The sequence below is a fragment of the Spermophilus citellus genome (assembly GCF_964194105.1).
Source record: "Spermophilus citellus genome assembly, chromosome: 3".
Classification (NCBI taxonomy): domain Eukaryota; kingdom Metazoa; phylum Chordata; class Mammalia; order Rodentia; family Sciuridae; genus Spermophilus; species Spermophilus citellus.
Genome location: NC_138184.1, coordinates 87,408,770 through 87,430,808, shown reverse-complemented (window position 1 = coordinate 87,430,808; position 22,039 = coordinate 87,408,770). Strand labels below are relative to the sequence as shown.

At 48.7% G+C, this 22,039-nt stretch overlaps 2 protein-coding genes across 8 annotated transcripts in view; one reads left to right on the top strand and one right to left on the bottom strand.

Annotated features, from left to right (window-relative positions):
• Window positions 1–12,353, top strand: part of SH2B3 (SH2B adaptor protein 3) — a 34,270-nt gene extending 21,917 nt beyond the window's left edge. Inside the window, exons 3-8 of the mRNA XM_081283406.1 lie at window positions 7,932–8,033; window positions 8,114–8,205; window positions 8,282–8,376; window positions 8,463–8,677; window positions 8,759–8,930; window positions 9,070–12,353. Coding sequence (XP_081139532.1) covers window positions 7,932–8,033; window positions 8,114–8,205; window positions 8,282–8,376; window positions 8,463–8,677; window positions 8,759–8,930; window positions 9,070–9,365 — 972 coding nt within the window. The 3' untranslated portion in view covers window positions 9,366–12,353. The remainder of the gene's footprint in view (window positions 1–7,931; window positions 8,034–8,113; window positions 8,206–8,281; window positions 8,377–8,462; window positions 8,678–8,758; window positions 8,931–9,069) is intronic.
• ATXN2 (ataxin 2) overlaps window positions 10,899–22,039 on the bottom strand; it is a 107,955-nt gene continuing 96,814 nt past the window's right edge. For 6 of the 7 annotated variants that reach the window (XM_081283389.1, XM_081283390.1, XM_081283386.1 and 3 more), the window contains 5 exons: window positions 17,683–17,828; window positions 16,724–16,951; window positions 14,451–14,619; window positions 12,697–13,593; window positions 10,899–11,934 (listed from right to left, as the gene is read on the bottom strand). In XM_081283389.1, coding sequence (XP_081139515.1) covers window positions 13,565–13,593; window positions 14,451–14,619; window positions 16,724–16,951; window positions 17,683–17,828 — 572 coding nt within the window. In that variant the 3' untranslated portion in view covers window positions 10,899–11,934; window positions 12,697–13,564. The remainder of the gene's footprint in view (window positions 11,935–12,696; window positions 13,594–14,450; window positions 14,620–16,723; window positions 16,952–17,682; window positions 17,829–22,039) is intronic. The other variant, XM_081283391.1, reaches the window with a different exon arrangement.

Genomic DNA, 22,039 nt, shown 5'->3' with positions numbered 1-22,039 from the left:
CCTGCCTCAGCCTGTACTGGAGGGGTCATGGGCGAGAGCAGTGCAGGTTTCCTTGTGGTTTGACGTGCATCCCGGGGCTGATGAAGTTGAGCACCTCCTCATGTGCTTAGGAAGGCTCTGTGTGCAGCGCGTAGTGCCAGCATCAAACCCAGGGTCCTGTGGGTACAGGCTGCACCCCAGCCTGTCATTAGCCATTTCTAATGCTTCTGATGAGTCTTTTTCAAGTCGTTTCCAGAAAGGTCATACCCACCTAATCACCATCTGTGCAGCACTGCGTTTTACTTATATATTTATTTTTGGGTACCAGGGATGAATTCAGGGACACTCGACCACTGAGCCACATTCCCCACCCCTATTTTGTATTTTCTTAGAGACAAGGTCTCACTGAGTTAGCTTAAGCGCCTCACTAGATTGTTGAGGCTGGCTTTGAACTCATGATCCTCCTGCCTCCGCCTCCCGAGCTGCTGGGATTACAGGCATGTGCCACTGTGCCTGGCCACTGGGTTTTATTTTTAATAACTTGACCAACTTCTCAGTGAAAAGTACTTACCTTGTTCGGATTATAAGTGACTGATCATCCCTCCCCTTTAAAAAAAATTGAGCTCTAATTCCCATATCATAAACTGTATTTGCTTCAAGTGTATAATTTTTTTTTTTTTTACTTTTTATTTATAGAATTATACAACCACCACCACTAATCCTCTAGAGCACTTCCCCGACCCTAGAAAGAATTCCCTTGCCTGCCAGTAGTCAGTTCAATCAATCCCCTCTCCCACAGTCTCTGGTAGCCTCTGATCTACTTTCTGTCCCCGTGGACTTTGGACGCTTCTCTTGGGCTTCTTGGTCACATGCACTTTTCACACCTTACCAGGTCATTTGCTTTTGCTTGCTCTTCTGCACAGCCTGCCCTTTTCTTGCTGGTTTGCAAGTACTCTTTCACATGTCATGGGTATTATTAGCTAGTTCTGTCATGGTTACAAACATTTCCTAATTTCTCATTTCACTTTTCAATTTTGTCCCCGAGTTCCTTGGCCTATTGAGGTTTGTTAAGGTAGTGAAAATGCAGACATTGATCTTTATGGTTTCATTCTCTGCTTTTTCTGCTTGGAAATGCCCTCCCTACCAAGGGATCAGATGAGTAATTCTTTTAAGTTTTATTCCAGTCTTTTTCCTTTTTTGCTACCAGGAATCGAACCCAGGGGGTACCTAGCCACTGAGACACATTCCCAGCCCATTTTTTATTTTGAGATGGGGTCTCGTTTGGGCCTTGCTAAGTTGCTGAGGCTGGCTTTGAACTTGTGATCCTACTGCCTCAGCCTCCCGAGCCACTGAGATCACAGGCATGTGCCACCATACCCAGAGCTCCTTTTTCCTTTCTTAATCCAACAGGTCTTCATTCATAGTGGCTGGTGTGATTCCCACAGTTTTGTGGTGTCAGGAATGCTGTGTCAAGGCCTGCACACCGTAGTAAGTGCTTAGTAAACTGGAGCTGGAGGGCGGGGAGAGAATGTGGGCTTTCCTGCCACTCTGCAGGGCTTGGGGGAGTCGCACAGCGGAGCTTCCCCCCATTTCCCCCTACCCTGGCTCCAGGGGCTCTCGCTTTCACCTCTCTTTCTGAATCATCATTCTTCGAAGGCAGCCACCAGGGGCCGCGGGCTTCTGGGCATACTGGTGGTGACAGTCCCTTCCTCTTGGTACTCTCCCCTCCTAGGCTGGTGATGGGTCATCTGTTGTTGCTTAACCACAGCTTTTCCACCCTTGCTGGTACTGAGCAGATGTGGAGGTGCGTCCTGGGGCAGGGCTTCCCTCAGCTGGTCATGCTGTATCTGGTTGGACAGTATGGCTCCCTTGGGCCCTGATACCCACCTGGGGCCTAAACATGATATGGCTGTGGGATCAAGCCCTGCTTGGCAGCTGGTAGCCCGGAATGCCTGGACCTGGAGAGGCCTACAGCTGCTCATGAGCGAAGGTGCAGCCCAGTTACTTGGCCTGGCCATAGCGGGTACAGGATGTGGTCATCCAAGGTGGGGCCCATGGCAGATGGTTTGTGGTTGGCAACGCTGGCCAGCGGGAGTTTCACTGGCTGTACTCAGGACTGTCCTGCCGTTCTGGGGACACTGGTGGGGGACTGACTGAGGCATAGTAAGAAGGCTCACAGCCCTTTGCATGTTCCAGGGGTCCTATGTCCTTGGCCTAGCCTGAGGAGCACCCTCCACTTCTCCCTGTGTGACAACCAGCAGGCCAAGGCACCAGGCTCCCCTGTTCCTTCTGCCCAGGGAGGGAAAGCATGGGGTTTCCAGGAGTGGTCCCACTATGTTGACCTGAGACAGGAGCTGTGCCCCTTCCTACAGGTGGCATGGGAATTGGCCAGGACACCCCATCTAGGAGGGACGCAGACTGGCTCTGTGTCTGGGGGCTTTCTCAGGAATCTGCTCCAGCTTTTGAGAGGGGCTTTGTGTCCCTGTCCATGTTACTGTGTGGGGTGATTTGCCTGAGGGGGCTTTATGTTCCTGTACTGTGTAGATTCTTTCTGATATGGAGGGACCCTCATGGGACTGAGGGGAGTTTGCTCAGGGGGTGGGGCTTTAGACACACCTGCAGCTCCCATCTGGGTCACCCCCCATGTGCCCTGATCCAAGTGTCTTGAGCTAATAATTACTCCACACAGGTCTCACTGGGGAGGGGGTGGGATGTGTATCCTGCCACCATCCCTTTACTTGGTCACTTAGTGTGAGATGGGTGCCACCTGCAGGGAGAGGGGGGAATCCCACAAGCAGGGGGATTTAGGAGCATCTTGCGGCATCCGGCTCTGCCCTTTCTGGCTGCATAGGGCCTCTCTGTCTGGCACTGGGCCTTTCTAGGAAAGGAGATGCTGTTCCCTGCTCCTACATGGGAGGGGAGGCTGGAGGTGTAGCCTTGGGGACTCCTATGGATGCAGCCTGTACTGAGGGAGCAGCTGACTCACAATAGGCGCCCAGGAGGGTGTGCTGCCATCCAGAAAGGAGCAAGAAAAGTTGTATAGCTCAGTTGGCAGAGTGCTCGCCTCGCATGTAAGGCCCTGGGTCCAATCCCCAGTACTGCAAAAAAAAAGAAAGGAGCAAGGACTTGCTCAGGTCACTAGAGCAAAACATGGCTGCAGCAGGCACCTGAAGAGCCTGTGAGGCTGGGACCAGGCTTGGGGTCCTGGCTGGGGACAAGGCAAAGCAGCCCGTGGCCCTTGGCCAATACTGTGTCAGCTTCTGGAATGGCTCACAGCCTTCAGCTCATCCCAAAAGGAGCAGGGAACAGGAGAGGTGAGCTACCCCCACAGCCCCACCTCACCCCTGCTGCCCACATGCACGGGCAAGCTTCCTGCACCTCCCTGGGGCCTGGCTGGGAACATGGCTTCCCCACCTAGAGGGACTCCCAGTCAGCAGAAGGCAGCTGTGTCATCAGGAAACTGGCCTGCCTGATAGCAGGGCACTTGCCATGCCTAGGTGTGTGTGTGTGGGGGGGCCTCCCTGTGGGATGGAGGTTTTCTCTGCTGAGATGAGCCTCACACAAGCAGTCTCTACCACCAGGTGGCCAGGTAATGTCCTGTGGGGCTGGGCACATGAGGCCAGAGTCCTGGCTCCTCCCTGTCTCCGCCTGCTGTCCACTGCTACAGGGCAACAGTGGCACCTAAGCCTTTCCTCTCAGTGCCTCTGCCTTGGCCTTAGGGGGGAGCGCAGTAAGTCCCATCCTGCCCCTCTCCTCAGCCTGCCCATAGTGGCTGGAAGTTGTCCCCATCACTCAGCTGTAGCCCTCACCTGGGCGAGCCGGCCCCACTGATCCCTAGCACCCAAGATGCTTTGGCATTCCAAGGATGAATCCCCCTTGCTTGGTCTCTGGTCCACACCCACCCATTCTGTGTCAAGGGATTAGCCTACCAGACCTTCCCCTCCTCCAAGTCTCCTGGGGCTCCCTGGTGCTTGGGGAGGACATGTCCAGCTTCCCTGCTGTGCCTCCTCTCACTTCCAGAGGTGGCCAGGTCGCAGCACGCTCTCTGAGCCTCTGTCTCACTTGTGATGTAGGCTCAGTGAGGATCACATGAGCTCCCACACATATCTCCAGACACAAGATGGCCCAGGACAGGGAGTTTTCTCCCTCATGAATCTGGCTAATTGATATCAAGGATTCCTTTCCTCTGGGACATGCCTGCTCCTTAGTCCTCTGTTAACCTCCTCTTAGAAAATTTTAAACATGTTGGTGGCCTGTGACTCTAAATGTTCTGGAAGTCACTGGCGCGCAGTCCCATAATGGCTCCGTCCTCCCATGGCCTGTGCTTGCCAGCCTCTGGGCCTTGCTTTTCCTCCACTTTGTCCACTTGGTAGAAATTCAGCCAACACAGCCACTTACTTTGCCTGACCCAATGGTGGAAGGTGGAGGGAGGCCTCCTGAACCTGGGCGTGCCGGGCAGAGGTGCTCTGATGCAGCTGCTCCTGTGCGGAGCCTCTCTGCATCGTTCTTGCAGCCCAGTGTGTCTCTTGGCCAAGGCCAGTCCCCTTAGGGCTCTTGTGCACACACAGTATGGCCAGATTCTCATGGGAGGGCAGAGGCATTGTTACCCTATTGCTGAACTGGGGACAAGGCAAGGAGGGGTGTCTGTCCCCTCCAGAAGGCAGATCAGGGACTCAAGCCCAGGACTGGTTGACTCAGACCTTGAGGCAAGGAGGATGCTGTGTGGTGTGCAGATCTAGGGGTTTCTGAGCAGGATTCTGGGTGGCCTTTACCTCTTAGGCTCAATTTCCATGCTATTCACCAGAGACTGGCTAAGGAACCTTGTTTAGGAAGTTTCTTCACCTTGACCCCCTGGTATCTTGGTATGGGTGAAAATAAAGTCTACAAAAAAGAGGACAAAGTCCTGGGAATGCATGAGTTCTGCTGTAAGACTTCTCAGTCTTTAACCACCAACTCTTGGAGTTGTCTTAGCTGCTAGGAAGCTCGGAGAAAAACTTCAATACAAAATGGGTTGCTTTTTTATTCCAACCAGTAAGACTGGATTAAGGACTTCACATGGCAGTGCTCATTTATCAGCCATCCATGACACTGGATCTGGAATTGTCTTTGAGCCTTTTCAGGCTTAATCCAAGACTACTGAGCCTGCCTCTAGTCCTGGGTCAGTAGGACCTGCTTGCTGTCCATGTTACTGAAGGAAGTTGAGGCACCGATTGGCTCCATGCCCAGGTTCTCAGAGGTGGTGAGTGGGAGAGCAAGGATGGTGCAGTGATTCTGGGGCTGTTCTGCTTCGTGTCCCAAAGGAGGATTCAGCAGCCCTAGGGGAAATGAGACTTCCAGAGGACTGGTGTGGCCTGGGGACCCCAGTGGGCCAGTTTGGATGTCACATGCTATATAGGGCCTGGCCTTCGGAGGCTGGTGAAATATTGTGAGGGCCCTGCCTGCCCTTGCTCAGCACAGGGTTGTCTGGGCCACTTGGGCATGGATAGGTGCCGTCCCCCCCATTCCTTTCTTCCTAGCTTCCTGTAGAGGGGGGACTAGCAGACCTGCTTCTCCAAAAGGTCCACATCTGTGTACATTCAGCCACCTGTAGCTTGTGTAGCCTTCTAACCTTGTTGCGCCAGCCCCCTCATGACTTATGTGGGCAGCAGTTCCTGCTGGCTGCCAAGTGCTTGACAGACCCCAGTTGTGGTGGCTATGGAACATGGAAGAATAGAATGCAGCTAGTGTGGTAGAAGCTTCTGGAAGGTGCCAAGGCAGCTCTGTGCCGGCCCTGTTCCTCGATGCACAGGAATCATTTCTCAAGATAGCTTCGAGGCCTAGCAGGTGATGAAGGGTCTGCCTCCAGTGTCAGTGTTTCCTGCAGGCAGGCTGGGGGCCCCAGAGCCACCGTGGGAGGAAGAGGGACCTTTGGTCCATAGCTGTGCACCTGCCTTTCTTACTATCCCTCTGGGACAAACCCAGAGCTTGAGTAAAATCCGTTCTCATATCTATCTGTACACTAGTTATACATGGGCTCAACCCTCCAGCCTGGAAATCTGACAACGCTCATGAGGAGTCAGCCCCCACCCCCATTTTCTTTTTTCTTTTCTTTTTTTTTTGCATGTGTTGCTGGGGATGGAACCCAGGGCTTTGCAAAGTGTTCATGGAGCTGCAATCCTAGCTCCATAGATGGCTGCACAGCTAACACAATCACAGCCTGGAGGAGGCTGAGTCTCTTGCCCTTATACAAGAAGTGGCAGGGTCAGGGCTGGACCCTAAAAACTAGAGGGCAAGATAACTATGAAGTCCAGGAGAAAAGTAGCTGCAGAAATGCAAGCTCCACTGTTGGATCAGTGCCAGAGCTGGTCTTTCACGTTGAGCTTCCCAGCAGTCACAGCAAAGAAATGGGTCATTCCCACTGGATTGGCCAGAGATCAGCTTTCTGGATGTGGGTCTGAGCAAAAGTGCTCCCCAGAAGGCAAGATGTGGTGGGTGCCACTCTGCTGCTCACCCCGCAAATGCCTGAAATGGTGCTGCCTGCAGATGGAACATAGGTAGCCTGGGCTTGCCCATTACTTCTGTAGCGCAGATGGGCTGCTGCCAGTCCACACACAGGGGCCAGTGCCCTGGGTCCAGCCCGTGGTGTCACATACTATATAGAACAGGCAGCTTGGTGCTGGCACACTGGCCTGAGTTCTCATTGGGGTGTGCATGCACACGTACGAGAGACAGACACACACACAGCTGTGTGGGAGCTGGGGGAGAACCAGCCAGCGGGCAGGGCCACCGTAGGCAAGGAGGGGGAACCTCTTTCCCCTGGCTTGCCTGCTCAGCAGTCCCTCAGCCCCTGGGGCGGAGCTGGAAGGGAGGCCCCGTCAGAATGAAACCAGCAGCTCTGCTGTTTAGTCTCAGTGCTTACAGGAGATTGAGGAACTGAAAGGAAGACCTGGCCTACTTCCTCCAGCGACCCTGAAGGTGGGGGGAGCAGAAAGGAGGGATGTGTGCAGACAGTGCCAATTCAGAAGTGTGCATCAATGCCTTACAGCTGGAGCAGGAAGGAAAAGGGGAGTGTGGGGAGTGGCCTGCTGTGGGAATGGGGTGAAGAAGCCCCAGTGATGGTGGTCCTGTGGGCCTGGGATTGCTAGTTGTGTGGCTTCTAGCCACTCTCCCTCCCTCACAGCAGTAAGCCCTAGGGTCACTGCTCTTCCTCCCGCCCCCCCCCCCCGTACCTAAACCTGGGTGGCCCTGCTCCCCACTTTCTATCAGCACCCCCTAAAGCGGCAGGCAGGTGGCCAGCCCACTCGGGTGGATTCTTCCAGCACCTTTTGGGTGGAGGTGGCTCCCCTGGCACCAGGAAGTTGTTTTTGAGCCTGCCTCCTTGCCACCCCTACCCTCCTCTGCTGCTTGGCAGGGGCTGTGGTCTTTTCCAGGAGCACCTGGTTGTCTCTTGGCCCCTAGGGAACAAGCCACTGATGGAGGGAAAACCTGTCAGCTGCCTTGTCCATTACCCACCTCCTCTCTGGCTCCTCCTAACCTCTGACCTTCCTCAGGATCAGCCTTATCACAAGAGGTGGGGAGGGGATCTCCCTTCTGAGAAAACCCCCAAAGTGGCTGGCTAGAGCCACCACACTGAGTGTAAGAGGCCACCTGACAGTCCTGGGAGAGAGTGTGGCTCCACAGCTGATTTTAATCTGGGGTGGTTATGCTAAGTTCTCCCCACTGAGGTGTTGTGTGATGAGGATGGTGGGCAGAGCTCTGTGTACCACCAGGACAAGGGTGTCAGCTCAGTCAAGTGTCTGAGCTGCGGTGTCCATAGGTCCAGGCAGGGAGGCCTCAGCACAGCATTCTTAGCATCTCAGTGGAAGGTGGTGCTAGCAGTAAGCACTCCACAAACCCTCCAGGGAGCAGCAGACAGACGTAGGGGAGTGGGGACCTCAGGGAGAAGGCTTGATCGCCCCCTCTTGCTGTCCTAGAGTTCAAAGCCCAAGCTCCAAACAGCCTGCTCCAGCATCCAGGAGGTCCGGCGATGCACACGCCTTGAGATGCCAGACAACCTCTACACCTTTGTGCTGCGGGTGAGTGACGGGGCTTCCACACCAAGGGGGTGATAAGATACTTCTCAGACCTACATAGCTGTCCCTTTCTGCTCTGCCAGGTGAAGGACCGGACAGACATCATCTTTGAGGTGGGAGACGAGCAACAGCTGAACTCGTGGATGGCTGAGCTCTGGGAGAGCGCAGGCCGAGGGTGAGGCCCGCCCCTGCACAGTCCACCTGCCCACCCAGACCCACCGGGTCCTTAAGCATGGCCTCTTCTCTGGCAGGCTGGAGAGCACAGATGCAGAACTGCACATTCCCACCGTCCCAGAGCGCAGCGTGTCCAGCTCCCGGAGGGGAAGCAGAGATTCCTTAAGCCAAGGTAAGTAGGGTCAGGTGCTTCCCTCCTCTTGGTACGCTGAACGTGTGGCACCCACTCAGTCACCACTAAACCGTCTTCTATGTCAGGTGCTTCTCCTGGGGGACTGCTGGACCCAGTCTGCCAGAAAACAGATCACTTCCTGTCCTGCTACCCCTGGTTCCATGGCCCCATCTCCAGAGTGCAGGCGGCCCAGCTGGTGCAGCGGCAGGGTCCTGATGCCCACGGCGTGTTCCTGGTGCGGCAGAGCGAGTCGCGGCGTGGGGAGTACGTGCTCACGTTCAACTTCCAGGGCAGAGCCAAGGTATGGAACAGGGCAGGTGGGGACTGTGCCAACGCTGTCCCTGGAGTGAGCCGGTGTGAGCCTGCCTTCCCTGTCCTGCAGCACCTGCGCCTGTCCCTCACGGAGCGAGGCCAGTGCCGAGTGCAACACCTGCACTTTCCCTCAGTGGTGGACATGCTGCATCATTTCCAGCGCTCACCTATCCCACTGGAATGTGGTGCTGCCTGCGACGTCCGGCTGTCCAGCTACGTGGTAGTTGTCTCCCAGCCACCAGGTGTGACAACTAAGGACCCTCGCTGAAGCGGGTGGCTGGCGTGGGGAGCTACAGAGGGGGTGAAAGCTGGCTGCACACCGTGCAGTGCAGAGAGGTGGTTCTGTGTTCTGACAGCATGGTCTCTTGGTCCTTATCCTAGGTTCCAGCAACATTGTCCTCTTCCCTTTCTCCCTCCCTTGCTGGGACTCGGAGCTGGGCCTTCCCCACCTCAGCTCTTCTGGTTGTCCCAGGGGGTCTGGCCCAGAGAGTCTCCCAGGCCGATCGTCACCCCCAGAGCAGATCTTCCACCTGGTGCCTTCACCCGAGGAACTGGCCAACAGCCTGCGACACCTGGAGCAGGAGCCTGTGAGTCGAGCCCGGGACTCAGATTACGAGATGGACTCATCCTCACGGAGCCACCTGCGGGCCATAGACAACCAGTACACACTTCTCTGATGGACAGGGAGGGATCCAGGCCTCCGCAACTGCCCCAGGAGCACAAGCAGAAATGTGGCCTTGTGAATGTAATGATCTTTCCTTCCTTCCAGAGAGAGATTTAAGGGACACTGTCAACTGCTCTTTCCAGTTTGGACGTGTCCCTTCTATTAGGCCTGTTAAAGGGCCTCCATGTGAGTTCCGTCCATCACCTGGCTTACTTCTTATTGTTTACAGGTGTAGTTCTTGTCCACAGATGCTGCTAGCTCTTGCCCTGGGTCCCTGAGACCAGGCCCGTCACTCAGAGGAGCTGGGGTGAGGGCTGGAGCTGGTAGTGGAACCTTGTTCCTTTTCACTGACACTGTCAGAGCTGACAGACTTTCTACTGGGGGGAGGGGGTTGTCACCAGGAAGCCCAAAACACTAACAAGCCCTGAATTTTCACATTGTAAAAGCAGTCCCGTGGCAGGTCCACGCCACAGGTGACCACTCCTACTCCTGCTTCTACTCTCAGCTTTAGGACAAAAGCTCTGTCAGAGAGACAAGCTAAAAGTCAAAAACGATTTTAAACATTTTACCTCAGATTTTGTTAAAGGATTCAGGTTTCAAAACTAAACCATTGCTTACTTCATTGCACTGTTTCAACTAGCACCCAGGCTGTTTCTGCAGTCAGGGACAGCTATGCAAGCCCTGCTTGACGTGCTCATGTTCAGAGCCAGCCTGGTGTCCTCAGGACAGCTGCTGAGTAGCTACTGTCCTTCCTAAATGTACAGAGGGCAGTGTGTCACCCTTTCAGGGAAGTTCAGGCCATTCCTGAAGTAGGGTGGCAGGGAACAGTTCTACCCTGGTGCCTTATAAATAAACTGGATTCCGGTTTACAGCAGCTTCACAGAGATTTCAGTTAACTGGGGATAGGGTGTTTGGGGGAGGGACAGGCAAGAAGGGCTCCTGAACCCTTTGTAGCCAATCTTCAACCAAAAGGCTAGCTCAGAGGCCCCCAGTGACTTACTAAATTATCCCCTAAGTAGGCTTTAGGCTCCTTTTTGAGCCAAAATGGAAGCTAGGAATCTGGTGCCATAGCTCATAGCCAGCATTCTGTCCCAGCACACTTGGGCACAGTCTGTCAGGGAGGTCAGACCTCCATCTATACTTGCCCTTCACAAGTGAAACAATTCATATGGGACGGGCTCTGTCCAGAACCTTCCACATGTAGGCTCAAAAACAGAGGGGGCAGTGACAGTGCTGTCAGCTGCTCCTGCATGCTAGCAGACCATTCAGTACAGCCACCAAGCTTACCACAGAGGCTTCCAGGAAACAGGAGTTTAGCACAGCTTAACATTCCCAGCTTCAGAAGTGACATGAAACCTCGGCCCCAAACAAACAGTACTGCCTTCCTTATCTGGTGGAAAGGATTGGTCTGTTCCTGCTAGTTACTCCAAGAGATGAAACTTTCACTTCTGGGTATTCTTGGGGGGTTGGAGAAGCAGCCACCTCTGTACCACTCACTCTCCTGGTGTGTTCATGGATCATACAGTAGAGCTGTGGTCCATTTTTCTTGTTTATTTGGGATTGAACCCAGGGGCTCTTCATCATGGAGCTACATTCCTGGCCCTTTTATTTTGAGAAAGGGCCCCACTAAGTTGCTGAGGCTGGTCTTGGATTTGCAATCCTCCTGCCTTAGCCTTCCAAGTTACTGGGATCACAGGCTAAGCACCACCACACCCAGCCCATGGTCCATTTTTAAGGATGTGGGTCTTTATTTTCTATAAGCAGGCTTATCTTGAAGAAGAAAAAAAAGCTAAGTGTGCACTGAAGAAGTAAGCAACATTCTGGAATTTCTTTTCTAAGAAAGGCAATTCTGATTGGTCACTGATCCAGATTTTCTCCTATGTGCATAGGGAAGGGAACAGGTGGATAGTGAACCAAGTGAATGCCCTCCTTCCAGGCATAAATTCAAACATCTTCCAACTAGAGGCATTCACTTCTCAGCAGTTGCTCAATATACACATCTCAAGTAGTGCCACAAGGCACACCAGGTACTGCAAACTTAGCAGGTCTAAACTACAGGTTGCCAAAATTTTGTGACAGACAATTGGAAGTCCCCAGAATACTACCTGTGTCAAGGTTACCAGGATGGCTCACATACATTCTGACAAAAAGTCCCTCCATGGCCCTGGAAAAAGTGACACTAAGATGTTACCTTTCTGCTAAAGCAGAGGAACAGTTTGTCCCCAGGGTAGATACTCTCACCAGTGAGGGGCAGGCACCCTGCTGGCTGCAGCTAGTCTACCACAGTCCACATTTCCCTTCTGCCAATCCTCACTGGCAAGGTGAGGCCGTGCCAGCAACTAAAAGCAAGGCTCTGGGCACCAAACTGGACACTAAGTGGCAGGATTTGTCCAGTTAGCCCTACTTATGGACCGTAAGTATCACTCGACAGCTCCCAACACCACCACTTCCTTCTGACTACTGAATTTTTACAAACTAACAGTCACCAGCACCAAAGAATTAAGTCAACTAACCTGCCTTGAATTTTAGACCAGCAATCCATATGGCTTTATCTGGTATAAATCTTCTGCCTTTGATCATTTCTGGACCGTGTAGGAAAAAGGAATAGCAATCATTAAAATCTTGGGCCAGAGAACACTATTTTTACATAACAGTTTCTTAACTTAAATCAAGGCCTTGAACTTCTCTTCCCTGAGATTCCTTCATGCTTTTTATTCAGGGCTAAGTCTATTGCAAATGTCATATTAGCACTAACATCTTCAAAGTATATTATCCACTGCCTTTTAACAAGAACACACATCAGACATCCAGAGTTTCGTTGGAATAAACAGCACATAGTGATAACACAGAGTGGATTCATCTTGTATCGTTATAAGCAGAAGGAATTTGGAAAATCTTTTATGTATTATTTATGTACTGTACAAGTAACTTATTCTTGAATAATGCAAATTTTGCTATAATGTACAAGTTGCTATATGTGAATTAAAAATTTTTCAGAATCTTCATTTGTTGCCACAATGTCAGAACGCTATTAAGACTATATTCTCTATTAATACTTGCTTTTCCCCTTTTCCTCCCACAAACTAACAAATACTTCTGCACTACAACTCCAGCCTTTTTTATTTTTGCAGACACGGTCTAAGTTGCCCAGGCTGGCTTCAAATTTCTGATTCTCCTGCCTCAGCCTCCCAAGTTTCTGGGACTATAGGTGGGCACTATCATGCTTGATTTTATTGCAGTTTTTTTTTTTGTCTCCTGCCCTCTACTGGTAAAACAGATGTCTAAATTGGAATAGCTTCTGACTAATACATTTTGTTTCTGGAGATATGAAAAAGAAAGCTTACAGAATCGGCGCCAGCTTGAGGCTGTGGACTTTCAGTGCTGCCCAACTCTGGCCAGCCTTCCTCCTTCTGAAGCAAACTGCTAATCCACCAAAGAGAATATCTCAGTCTTGTCATTTTCTAGAGATACCTTGAACCAGAACTAAAGGTGAAGAAGAAAAGTCATTCACAGCCACGACCTTCCAGGAAGTTAAAGTAGCAAGCAGCCCACCTGCCTCGATAGCCAGTCTTCTACAGTACACGAAGTAGCTTAGACAAACACACACTAACTTGGTATCAGTTTTTAAAACTTTTTTTATTTTTTAATTTTTTTTAAGTTTTTATTTTATATTATCTACAAAGTAAAAGTTTTTCCCTTAACTTAAAAGTTGAACCACTGTAGACAGTGATCACCTCATCAAACTTGATTTATAAATAATAATCCGTCAGTTTGACGGTAAGAGTTTACTGAACCTTTGTCAAGTTTAGTAAAAGGGTGTTCCAAGTCTTGATTTTTTTTTTCCTTTTTTAGCAGTAATAGCAGCAAGAATCACTCTTGTTACTTCTTTTGCTAGCTGATGTGTTCATGACTTTTTTGAGGGCCATTAAAAAATAAATAACTTCCAGTTTTGGCAAGCAGAGCTGGGGTACTTGCGGGACTTGGAAATAGCATATGGAATTATGGAACAGCCCACAAGTTCCTAAATGCCTCTACTCGGTCCAAATATCTTCCACTGCAAGTGAACTGTTAGCATTCCTATTGGATGTTACAAGAAATCAACATATTTTTTTAAAAACAAAATAAATGAAATTCTAGTTTTCTGTGCTTCCAGTTGGTAGAAGCAGAAGAAGGGAGGAGGGAATTTGGCCTTTCGGTTCCTCCAGGGCAGCCTTACAACTGCTGTTGGTGGTGGGCTTGTACTGTAAGAAAGAAAAGTGAATATTTAAACAGAACACTGGCAACACTGAATATTAGCCTAGTGCCTCTGCAGCACTTTCCTGTGAACTATCCTTGTACTAGCTGAATAGGACTCAGAATTTATTCACTTGCCCCCTCCCATCTGTACCAAGGTGGGGAGGGATAGGGGGTGGGTGGTGGGTGGGTAGAAACAAACCAGTCAGACGTAAAACCACTTCAGATAAAACTCCCAGAAGACCTGCTGTGCAGGGGCAGGAGAAAAGGCCTTAATGTACCCCTCCCCAAATCTTAGCCAAGCACAGTATTGCTTTCAGAGTGACAGGTGAGACTGAAATATCGCCATGGCAGCCATCCAGCACCAGAGCACAATCGCGGGTATCCTCCCCGGCCGGGGCGTAGGCTGGCGCTGCTGCTACACTCAAACCACTCCGCACACAGCACTTGCTCATCAGTGGTCTCCACGCTACAATCAAACTCTGCCATGGTAATAACCCCCCACATGTCAGCCTGTTGGGACTCAGGAAGGAACACACTGCCCTGTCCAGCCTATCATAACAAGGAAGGCCAACTGAGTCCTAGGCATGCGTCAGCTATCCGGAATGCTGCTGCTGCTGCTGCTGCTGCTGCTGCTGCTTCTCGTCAAGCCAAATCCTGTATACCATCAGAACACACACAGACTCGGCTCCTGGAAGCCTCAGGCCCTGACCTTGACTGATCATCACAGTCCCTCCTGTGCACACTTAGACGGGTCTTGCTATTCTTGAGTACGGGGCTAGAAGCGCTGGCCCTGCCTGCCATTCAACCTGTGAGAGCAGAATGCTTGGGGTGCCCCGGCGGCCCCTGCACACACACGCCTCACCTGAAGGGTGCGTCATATAGGGGAAATGCGCTGTTGTCGAGACTGGAATGGGCTGTAGTGCACTTTGAGCGAGGGCGGCCTGGGGACCGCCGGGTGGCTGTGTCGTCATTAGCATCATTGGCGCATGGGCAGTTGGATGAGAAGGAACCATTCCTGACTGTACATGAGCCTGAAACAGAGAGCTCTTTTACGCATACAGGCAACATCTCCGGCTTAAACAACATGTCAACTGTTCCTCTCACTAGTCTGGGACACTCAGGAAAGGACAAGGGTGGGCCTCAGGGCCCCCTTTCTTTTTCCTCCTCTGGGGACAATCCCTGGTTCACCTTTTGATATATCCTGCAGGGCCGAGGGAGTAGGCACCATGTAAGCCTGAGTAAATGCCAGGGCTGCAACGACCTGATTGCCAGTGTTTCTCATCACTGAATCTGTGTGGGGGAGCAAGGTCTTCACAAAAGAGCAGGCCTGACCTGAGCAAGGGTAGCTTCCTCAACTTACTATATTACATGAGACACAATGGTGCTTCAGAATCAGGCTTCCTTGTGAGGCCTGAAGTCATTTTACAGAGAGCATTCCTTTCAAACAGGAAAGCAGATTGCTACCTGATAAGCAGGATTGTCAGAAGCCATCGTAGGGGTTATCCTAGCCCTCTCTTCACGTGGCCCCCCCTCTGCTGTGGCCTGTTCACCAGGCAGGGAGAAGGAATTCTTGGGCTCTCTTTACTCTCTAAAAGGTATGCTGATGGAGCGAGAGGAGGAGGAGGAGGTGGCTCCGGCGGCTGCAGGTAATGGCTCCAGTGCTATGGGAAGGAGTCATCTGAAGCTATCTGGGCCAGTCCAGTGTCTCTGTACCAAGTGATAGCAAGTTCAAGTTGGAAAGGAGATTTTAAGCCCAAATAGCCGGAACCCAGCTCTGCAAGGGGTTAGCAGGGCCAGGAAGAGCCCTCGTTTCCTGTCTCACAGACTCCACACTGTTCTAGACCATAATCCTCAAATGAAATGCAATTTAACTCACATTCAAATAGGCCCATGGCATATTTGGGCTTCACTGCATTAACCTTTTTACTCTTTCTGCACAAAAGCAACAAGTAAGGTTTTCTGGAACCCCAACTTATATTTGAATTCACATACTTATTTAGCCACCATCTTCTGCTAGGCACCTACAAGATCCCAGTTCTCATGAAGCTGATTCCACCAAAGCACTCTGACCCACACTGAACAAACCGCTCCCTCCCCATTAGCAGGAACAAATAAACTGCAGTGCACTACACTACAGAACCTGAACTCTACAGGGTGAGGAAGTCAACTCTCCTGCACTGTGGACCACTGGTTACAAGGTACATTCTGAGAGAGCTCCAACTGTGTCCAAACTCTAGCCCACACCTTGCCAGAGCCTCACTGGCACACTATTTGACAGGAAATGGAATTCAGTGAGATAGGGTCTCGCTAAGCCCATCTAAGAGAGTTTTGTTATAAACTAACAGCAAAGACACCTAATACAGCCAGGTCACCCTCAACAGCTCCAGGGAGGGCCTTCCAGGACAGCACTAGAGCCCAACTTCAGTGCAGTTCCTTCTCCTCATGACAATCCAACTTGGCACAGGCCTGCACTGGACCTCTGTCAGCAGCTGATGCAGACGGCAACCACACCTTTCAACCTTTGGAAGCTTATACTGGAGGTGCTCCAAAATGCTTCCAGGGCACCTGGGTGTTTCCAACTTCTACTTACACTGCACCAAAGTACAAGGCCAAGTTCTCTCAAGAAGTACAACACATGGTCGAAACAGATGGAGGGATAACCAGGAAAAACAACTGGAAAGACTTCTGATTAGCATTCAAGCTGACTCAGCTGAGAATCCGTGAAGGCCTTCCAACCCTGCCAGGCTTCTGTGTGTATGTGTGGAGGGGTGTGTATATATATGCACACACACACACATGTATATATAGGAGTGAAGCTAAAGAGACGTAGCAAAGCAGACACAGGGAGGAAAGGACTGGGTACATTCCAGAGTCAAAGAAAGATACTTTTAAGGTCTCAGCTGGGAAACGTTAAGGGACTGACCAGTAAGTAAGCAACTTCACTGATCCCGTTACAAAATCACACCGACATTTAACTGAGGGCCAGATCACGTGTACTGAGCAGGGAAAGGAGACAGGCAAATGGCACCACACACAGGGTTTCCTAGCTTTGAGAGCACCTGGCTCTTTGCTGCTTATTTGAGCACCTCTACACCCTACTCCATCTTCACAGGAAGTAGGCTAATGCTGGATTACCTGAGGTACATGGGCCATGTGGGGTGGATTGGTATATGCCGGCTGAACGTGAGAAGGATGGATTGTAAAGACGGTCTGTTGTGCTGTTGGGAAACTATTCTGTGGCGACTGCGTATTGGAGGCAGGTGTCATGGAAGGTGGGGTTGGTGCGAGCCCCGCGTGGTAAATGGCTGACTGCTGCTGTGGACTGGCCAGATGGAGAGCCTGGGCGGCCTGGTGCTGATGGTGCTGCAAAGCAATGGGGAAAACGTGAGATTAAGGACCACACAAACAGTGCTTTGCACCTGAAAATGGGCTCTCCTAGGCACACGTGAGATGAGAGCACAGCAAAATCCAGGGGCAGAACAGTGAGGATGTGTGGTGCCTCCTGCCCAGAGACATTCTTAAAGCCTGACTCTCAGATTGGGAGTTACATCAAGCAGAGGGAACTGACAGATTGTCTCTGTCAAAGAGACTCCTAACTACTTGCATTCATAAATATGACTAAAGAAGCTAATAAGGGAAAAATTTCATCACATAAACTTTAGGATTGAAGTCCCAAGCAAATATGAATTTATGATAAATTATGAACTTCACATGAAGTTAGATTTTTCAAAGCTTATCTAATCATCTTAGTCTCATCATATACCTTAAATCTCCTTTTTATTTTTTAATTTTTTAAAAATATCTTTTAGTTGTAGTTGGACACAATACCTTAATTTTATTTATTTTTGTGGTGCTGAGGCTCAAACCCAAGGCCTCACACGTGCTAGGCGAGTGCTCTACTGCTGAGCCACAACCCCAGCCCTTAAATCTCCCTTTTTAACCCCCACCCCGACTCCATAGGTGAGTAGCTGAATGCTGGTGGCTGTGCTGTGTGTTCTGAGCCTGTGGTGCCTTGCACTTTGCCTGACTCTGAAGACAGTGCTCAGTAGCCACAACAAGGAGGCAGCTCCATGCAGGCCCAAGTTTCTCCTTACCTGAACAGGACTGGGTGCAGGATGACTTCCACCATGTTGGCTTTGTTGCTGTCCAGTGGGGGTAGCTGAAGGCTGAGGATGTGGAGTATGTGGGTGCAGGGTAGTGTTAGGGTGCGCATACTGCTGAGCAAGGGAGCCCGTGGAAACTAAAGTGAAAGAAAAAGGACCGTGTCCAACGGACATGTTCAATGACCGTCACTGCTCCTCGTATACTTATCAACTGAGCTTTCTTAATATTATAATGCCTAACGTATGCTGTTCACAATCTCTATAGCCATTTGAAATAAATTTAAAGTTTTGCTTAACAATCAGACTAGCATCTGATTTGTACACATTAAAATCTGGCTAGTTTGAATTTACTCCTAAAAATAGTCACTTGTTTTCTGGAGACGTGACTTAAAAGCCTAGGCAGGAACAATTCAAGCAATTAAACTCATGGGCGTGAAGTTACAGATTCACACTCACTTTCTTGCTAAAGGCCATCATCTGGCTAACCTCACCATGCTACTGCCCTGGAGTTGGCACAATGTTCTGTGGGCACACAGTGTAGTAGGGCTGGGAGAGGAGATGTGTCAGGTATGTGGCAAGGTCAAGGCTCTACTATCGAGGCCAAATCACAGGAGTCACTCCTCCACTCAGTTTGTTCCCTAAGGTTCTACTAAGAATTTCCCACCTCTGCTTTATAAAACAAGATGAAACTATGTAAAAAATGATAGACTTATTTATGTTAAAATGTGATCATTAAAGATAAGAACCTACAAACCAATTCTTCATGAATCTCAGCATGGGCTCTACCTTGGTACAAAATAGGGAAATCAGGTACAATGATTGTCTATGACTTCCTAAACTAGCGACTAGAGAATCAAAGCCCAGTAAGATGTCCACTGCTTCTACTAACTCTGAAGAGTACCCGAATACAAATTTAACCTTCCTGCAGCAGTGCAGAGAGAACAGAATACTCTCAAGCCACAGCTCTAGCAGCACCTAACTCCCAGCCCTCTCCCAAGAAATGAATCCTTCTATCCCTCAGAAGTCAAGTCTGCACACAGAAATGATGCCAAAGTTGTTCCACATGTTCTTCATGTAATGTGTTAGCAAACACAGACACATTGTGGGGTTGATGGGGGAAAAGCAAGCACACTTTAGGGATCAGGCACCCAAGGTTGCCAAGAGTCACAGCAGGGACAACTCTGGATGTGTTCCATGTCAATGGTATGCAGAGGGTTAGGTACATGTAGCAGTCTTATAATGTTTGATGGCTAAAGTTGAGGGTCACCAATATTTCAGACCAAATAGTTTCCCTTCCAACTGCAAATGTATCTCTTAGAAGAGGGATGGGAAAGGCAAACTGCACTGCTGCGATCACTTGTGCATATCCTGCCATGCCACCACTGGGGGGGTATTCTTTAATATCCAGTTGAGACTGAACAAAGCAATTTTGTATAGATCCTGGGAAAAACTTCCAGACTGTAAGAGTCAACGTACAGTAGAACAGTTAAACAAGAAAACTGTGGTAACACATTGTTTGCTTTGGGTACTGGGGATTGAACTCAGGGGCACTTTGCCACTAAGCTACATCCCCACCGCTTTTGAGACAGTTTCACAGAGTTGCTGAGGCTGGTCTTGAATTTGTAATCCTCCTGCTCTGGCCTCCTGAGTGTGCAAGACAATGAGTTTGATCTCCAGCACTACAAAAATAAACTCTAAACCAGGCAGTGGTGTACACCACAATCCCAGTTAGGGGAGCTTCAGAAGCTAAGGCAGAGGATCACAAGTTCAAGGTAGCCACCGCAACTTAACAACACTCAGTCTCAAAATAAAAAAATGTAAAGAGCTCGGTGGTATAGGGACCTGGGCTCAATCTCTAGTACTGCCAAAAAAAAAGAAAACAAATTCCAGCCAAGTGCTATATTATTTTTATACATAAAATACAGTCATCACAAAGAGAATAATTGTGCCTCCCCATTCTCATAATTAAATTATTCATCAACTGGAAAAATGTAAAAATTCTGAAATTATTTGGAAAGAAAAAGATACAATATTTTTACTATGCATTCATTCATTTATTTTTGTAGTGTGGGGATTGAGCCCAGGGCCTCATGCATGCTAAATGAGGACATTTTCTATCACTGAGCTACATTCCCAGACTCATTTACTTTCTTAGAAGTGGGGAGTTTGCTGGGGCTGAGGTTGGGGCTCAGAGGTACAGCGCTTGCTTTGCACATGTAAGGCACTGGATTTGATCCTCAGCACCATGTAAAATAAATAAAAATGTAAAGCAAAGGTACTGTGTCCATGTTCAACTAAAAAAAAAAAAAAAAAAAAAAAAAAAGAAGAAGAAGTTGGGAGTTTGCTATGCTGCCCAGATTATCCCTGAACTCCTGGGCTCAAGTGATCTATCCTCTTGCCTGGGGCTGTCAAGTAGCTGGGACTACAGGATACTGAAACCATGCCCTTTTACTATTCATATTTTTAAAATTATACATACATTTACCAATATTCTCAGGCTGTACAGTGGAGTATTCTAATCCATAGCTAATTTGCATGCATAGCACAAATACTACAAGGAACCAAAGCAAGTAAATCTACATGGGCTTTGTTTAAAGCAACAAAACCCATTCTCTCCCTACCTAAATACTAGCAAGCTACAGGCATTATCTAAGGAGATGAAATATATCCATTATAAACTACAAATACATTTTCAAAGAGGTCTTGTTAGAAATATTTTCCTTTGTTCATCTTTGAGCTCAAAAGACCCCATAGCCAGGAATTCTTTCAGAAAAATGAGTAACTAGGAAAAAATGTGAAACTTACATTTTAATTCAATAATAATAACAAAATTATGGTTTGGTTATTTAAAAGGCCAGTTACAAGGGGGGAAGGAGATAAACTTAAGAGATAGGAAAAACACAGTTAAAAGAAGAGGGATAGATAAGGTAAAGAAACCGAGATAGGATAAACAAGGAAAAAATGCAGAATTAGGGAAAAGAAGAAATGGAGAACAAAGGGTTCTAGCTCAGTGTATTATTTAACTGCTTTTGTTACACCTGCTAATTTGGATGGGGGTGGCACAGGGGTTGGTTTTACCAGGGATTGAATTCAGAGGCACTCAACCATGGAGCCACATCCCCAGCCCTATTTTAGAGACAGGGTCTCACTGAGTTGCTTAGTGCCTTGCCATTGCTGAAGCTGGCTTTGAACTCATGATCTTCCTGCCTTAGCCTCCAGAGCTGGTGGAATTACAGGTGTGTGCCACTGCACCAGGCAATACCTGCTGTTTAAACTAAGATTCCAGGGAAGTTAAAAATTATTTTTTCAGGGGGCTGGGGATGTGGCTCAAGCGGTAGCACGCTCGCCTGGCATGCGTGCGGCCCGGGTTCGATCCTCAGCACCACATACAAACAAAGATGTTGTGTCCGCCGAGAACTAAAATAAAAAATAAATAAATAAATTCTCTAAAAAAAAAAAATTATTTTTTCAAATTGAAATTTAGCTATTAATTAGTTAAACGTCTATTTATAAAAACTTCAGTAGCCTTCACGGAATTTTCTGGACTGTGTCCAGATAGTCAAAGAACTATTGCTTCTTTGGGCTACACTTGGTTCATAACTTTTCCATTCAACATATTCTTTGGCATAAATATTTAAAATTCTAAATATGCTATTGGTTTAATTCTTGTAATATTAACCACATTCCAAAATAAACCATGATCCTTAAAACAAACTGTGTGTTCAATTTGTAACTAGGTTTCATCATTTTGTCCTTGGATGTACAAGTTGTGACAGATCACCAGCACTTCAAAACTTTAAAAATGAAACAAAACAAAGGATTCCAAATTTAAAATGATGTAAATTCAGAAAAATGGATATGAACAAAAACTGAAAACTCTTGAGGGGAATAAAAGGCAATTTGACCAAACTATGACAAAATGGCTCAGAATGGAGAAGATTAATTAGCAAATTAAATTATAAGTAGCAGCTTAATGGTTAGTTTTTTAAAAAAGAACTTCCATTCCCTTTTAGGGGAAGTTGCACTAAGGCAATTAATGCTTAGGTGTGATGATTAAGGACCTCTTAGCTACTTACCAGGAAAATTACTCCGGACTACTAACAGAGACAGTAAGATGGTGAGGATAACTACATTTGAGACCTCAACTTGAGTATGCAATAAAATTAATCACTGGCACTACCTTTTATACACTATAATCACAGACATATTTTCCTTTTAATAGTATATATATACAGCAAGACTCCTTTTTAAAGAGCATCTATTAAAGGATTAAATTTGTTAACATTTCCTAGCACCAAATAATTACTTCTTTGATCAACTTATTTTTGGATACCAAGTCATGGCACAA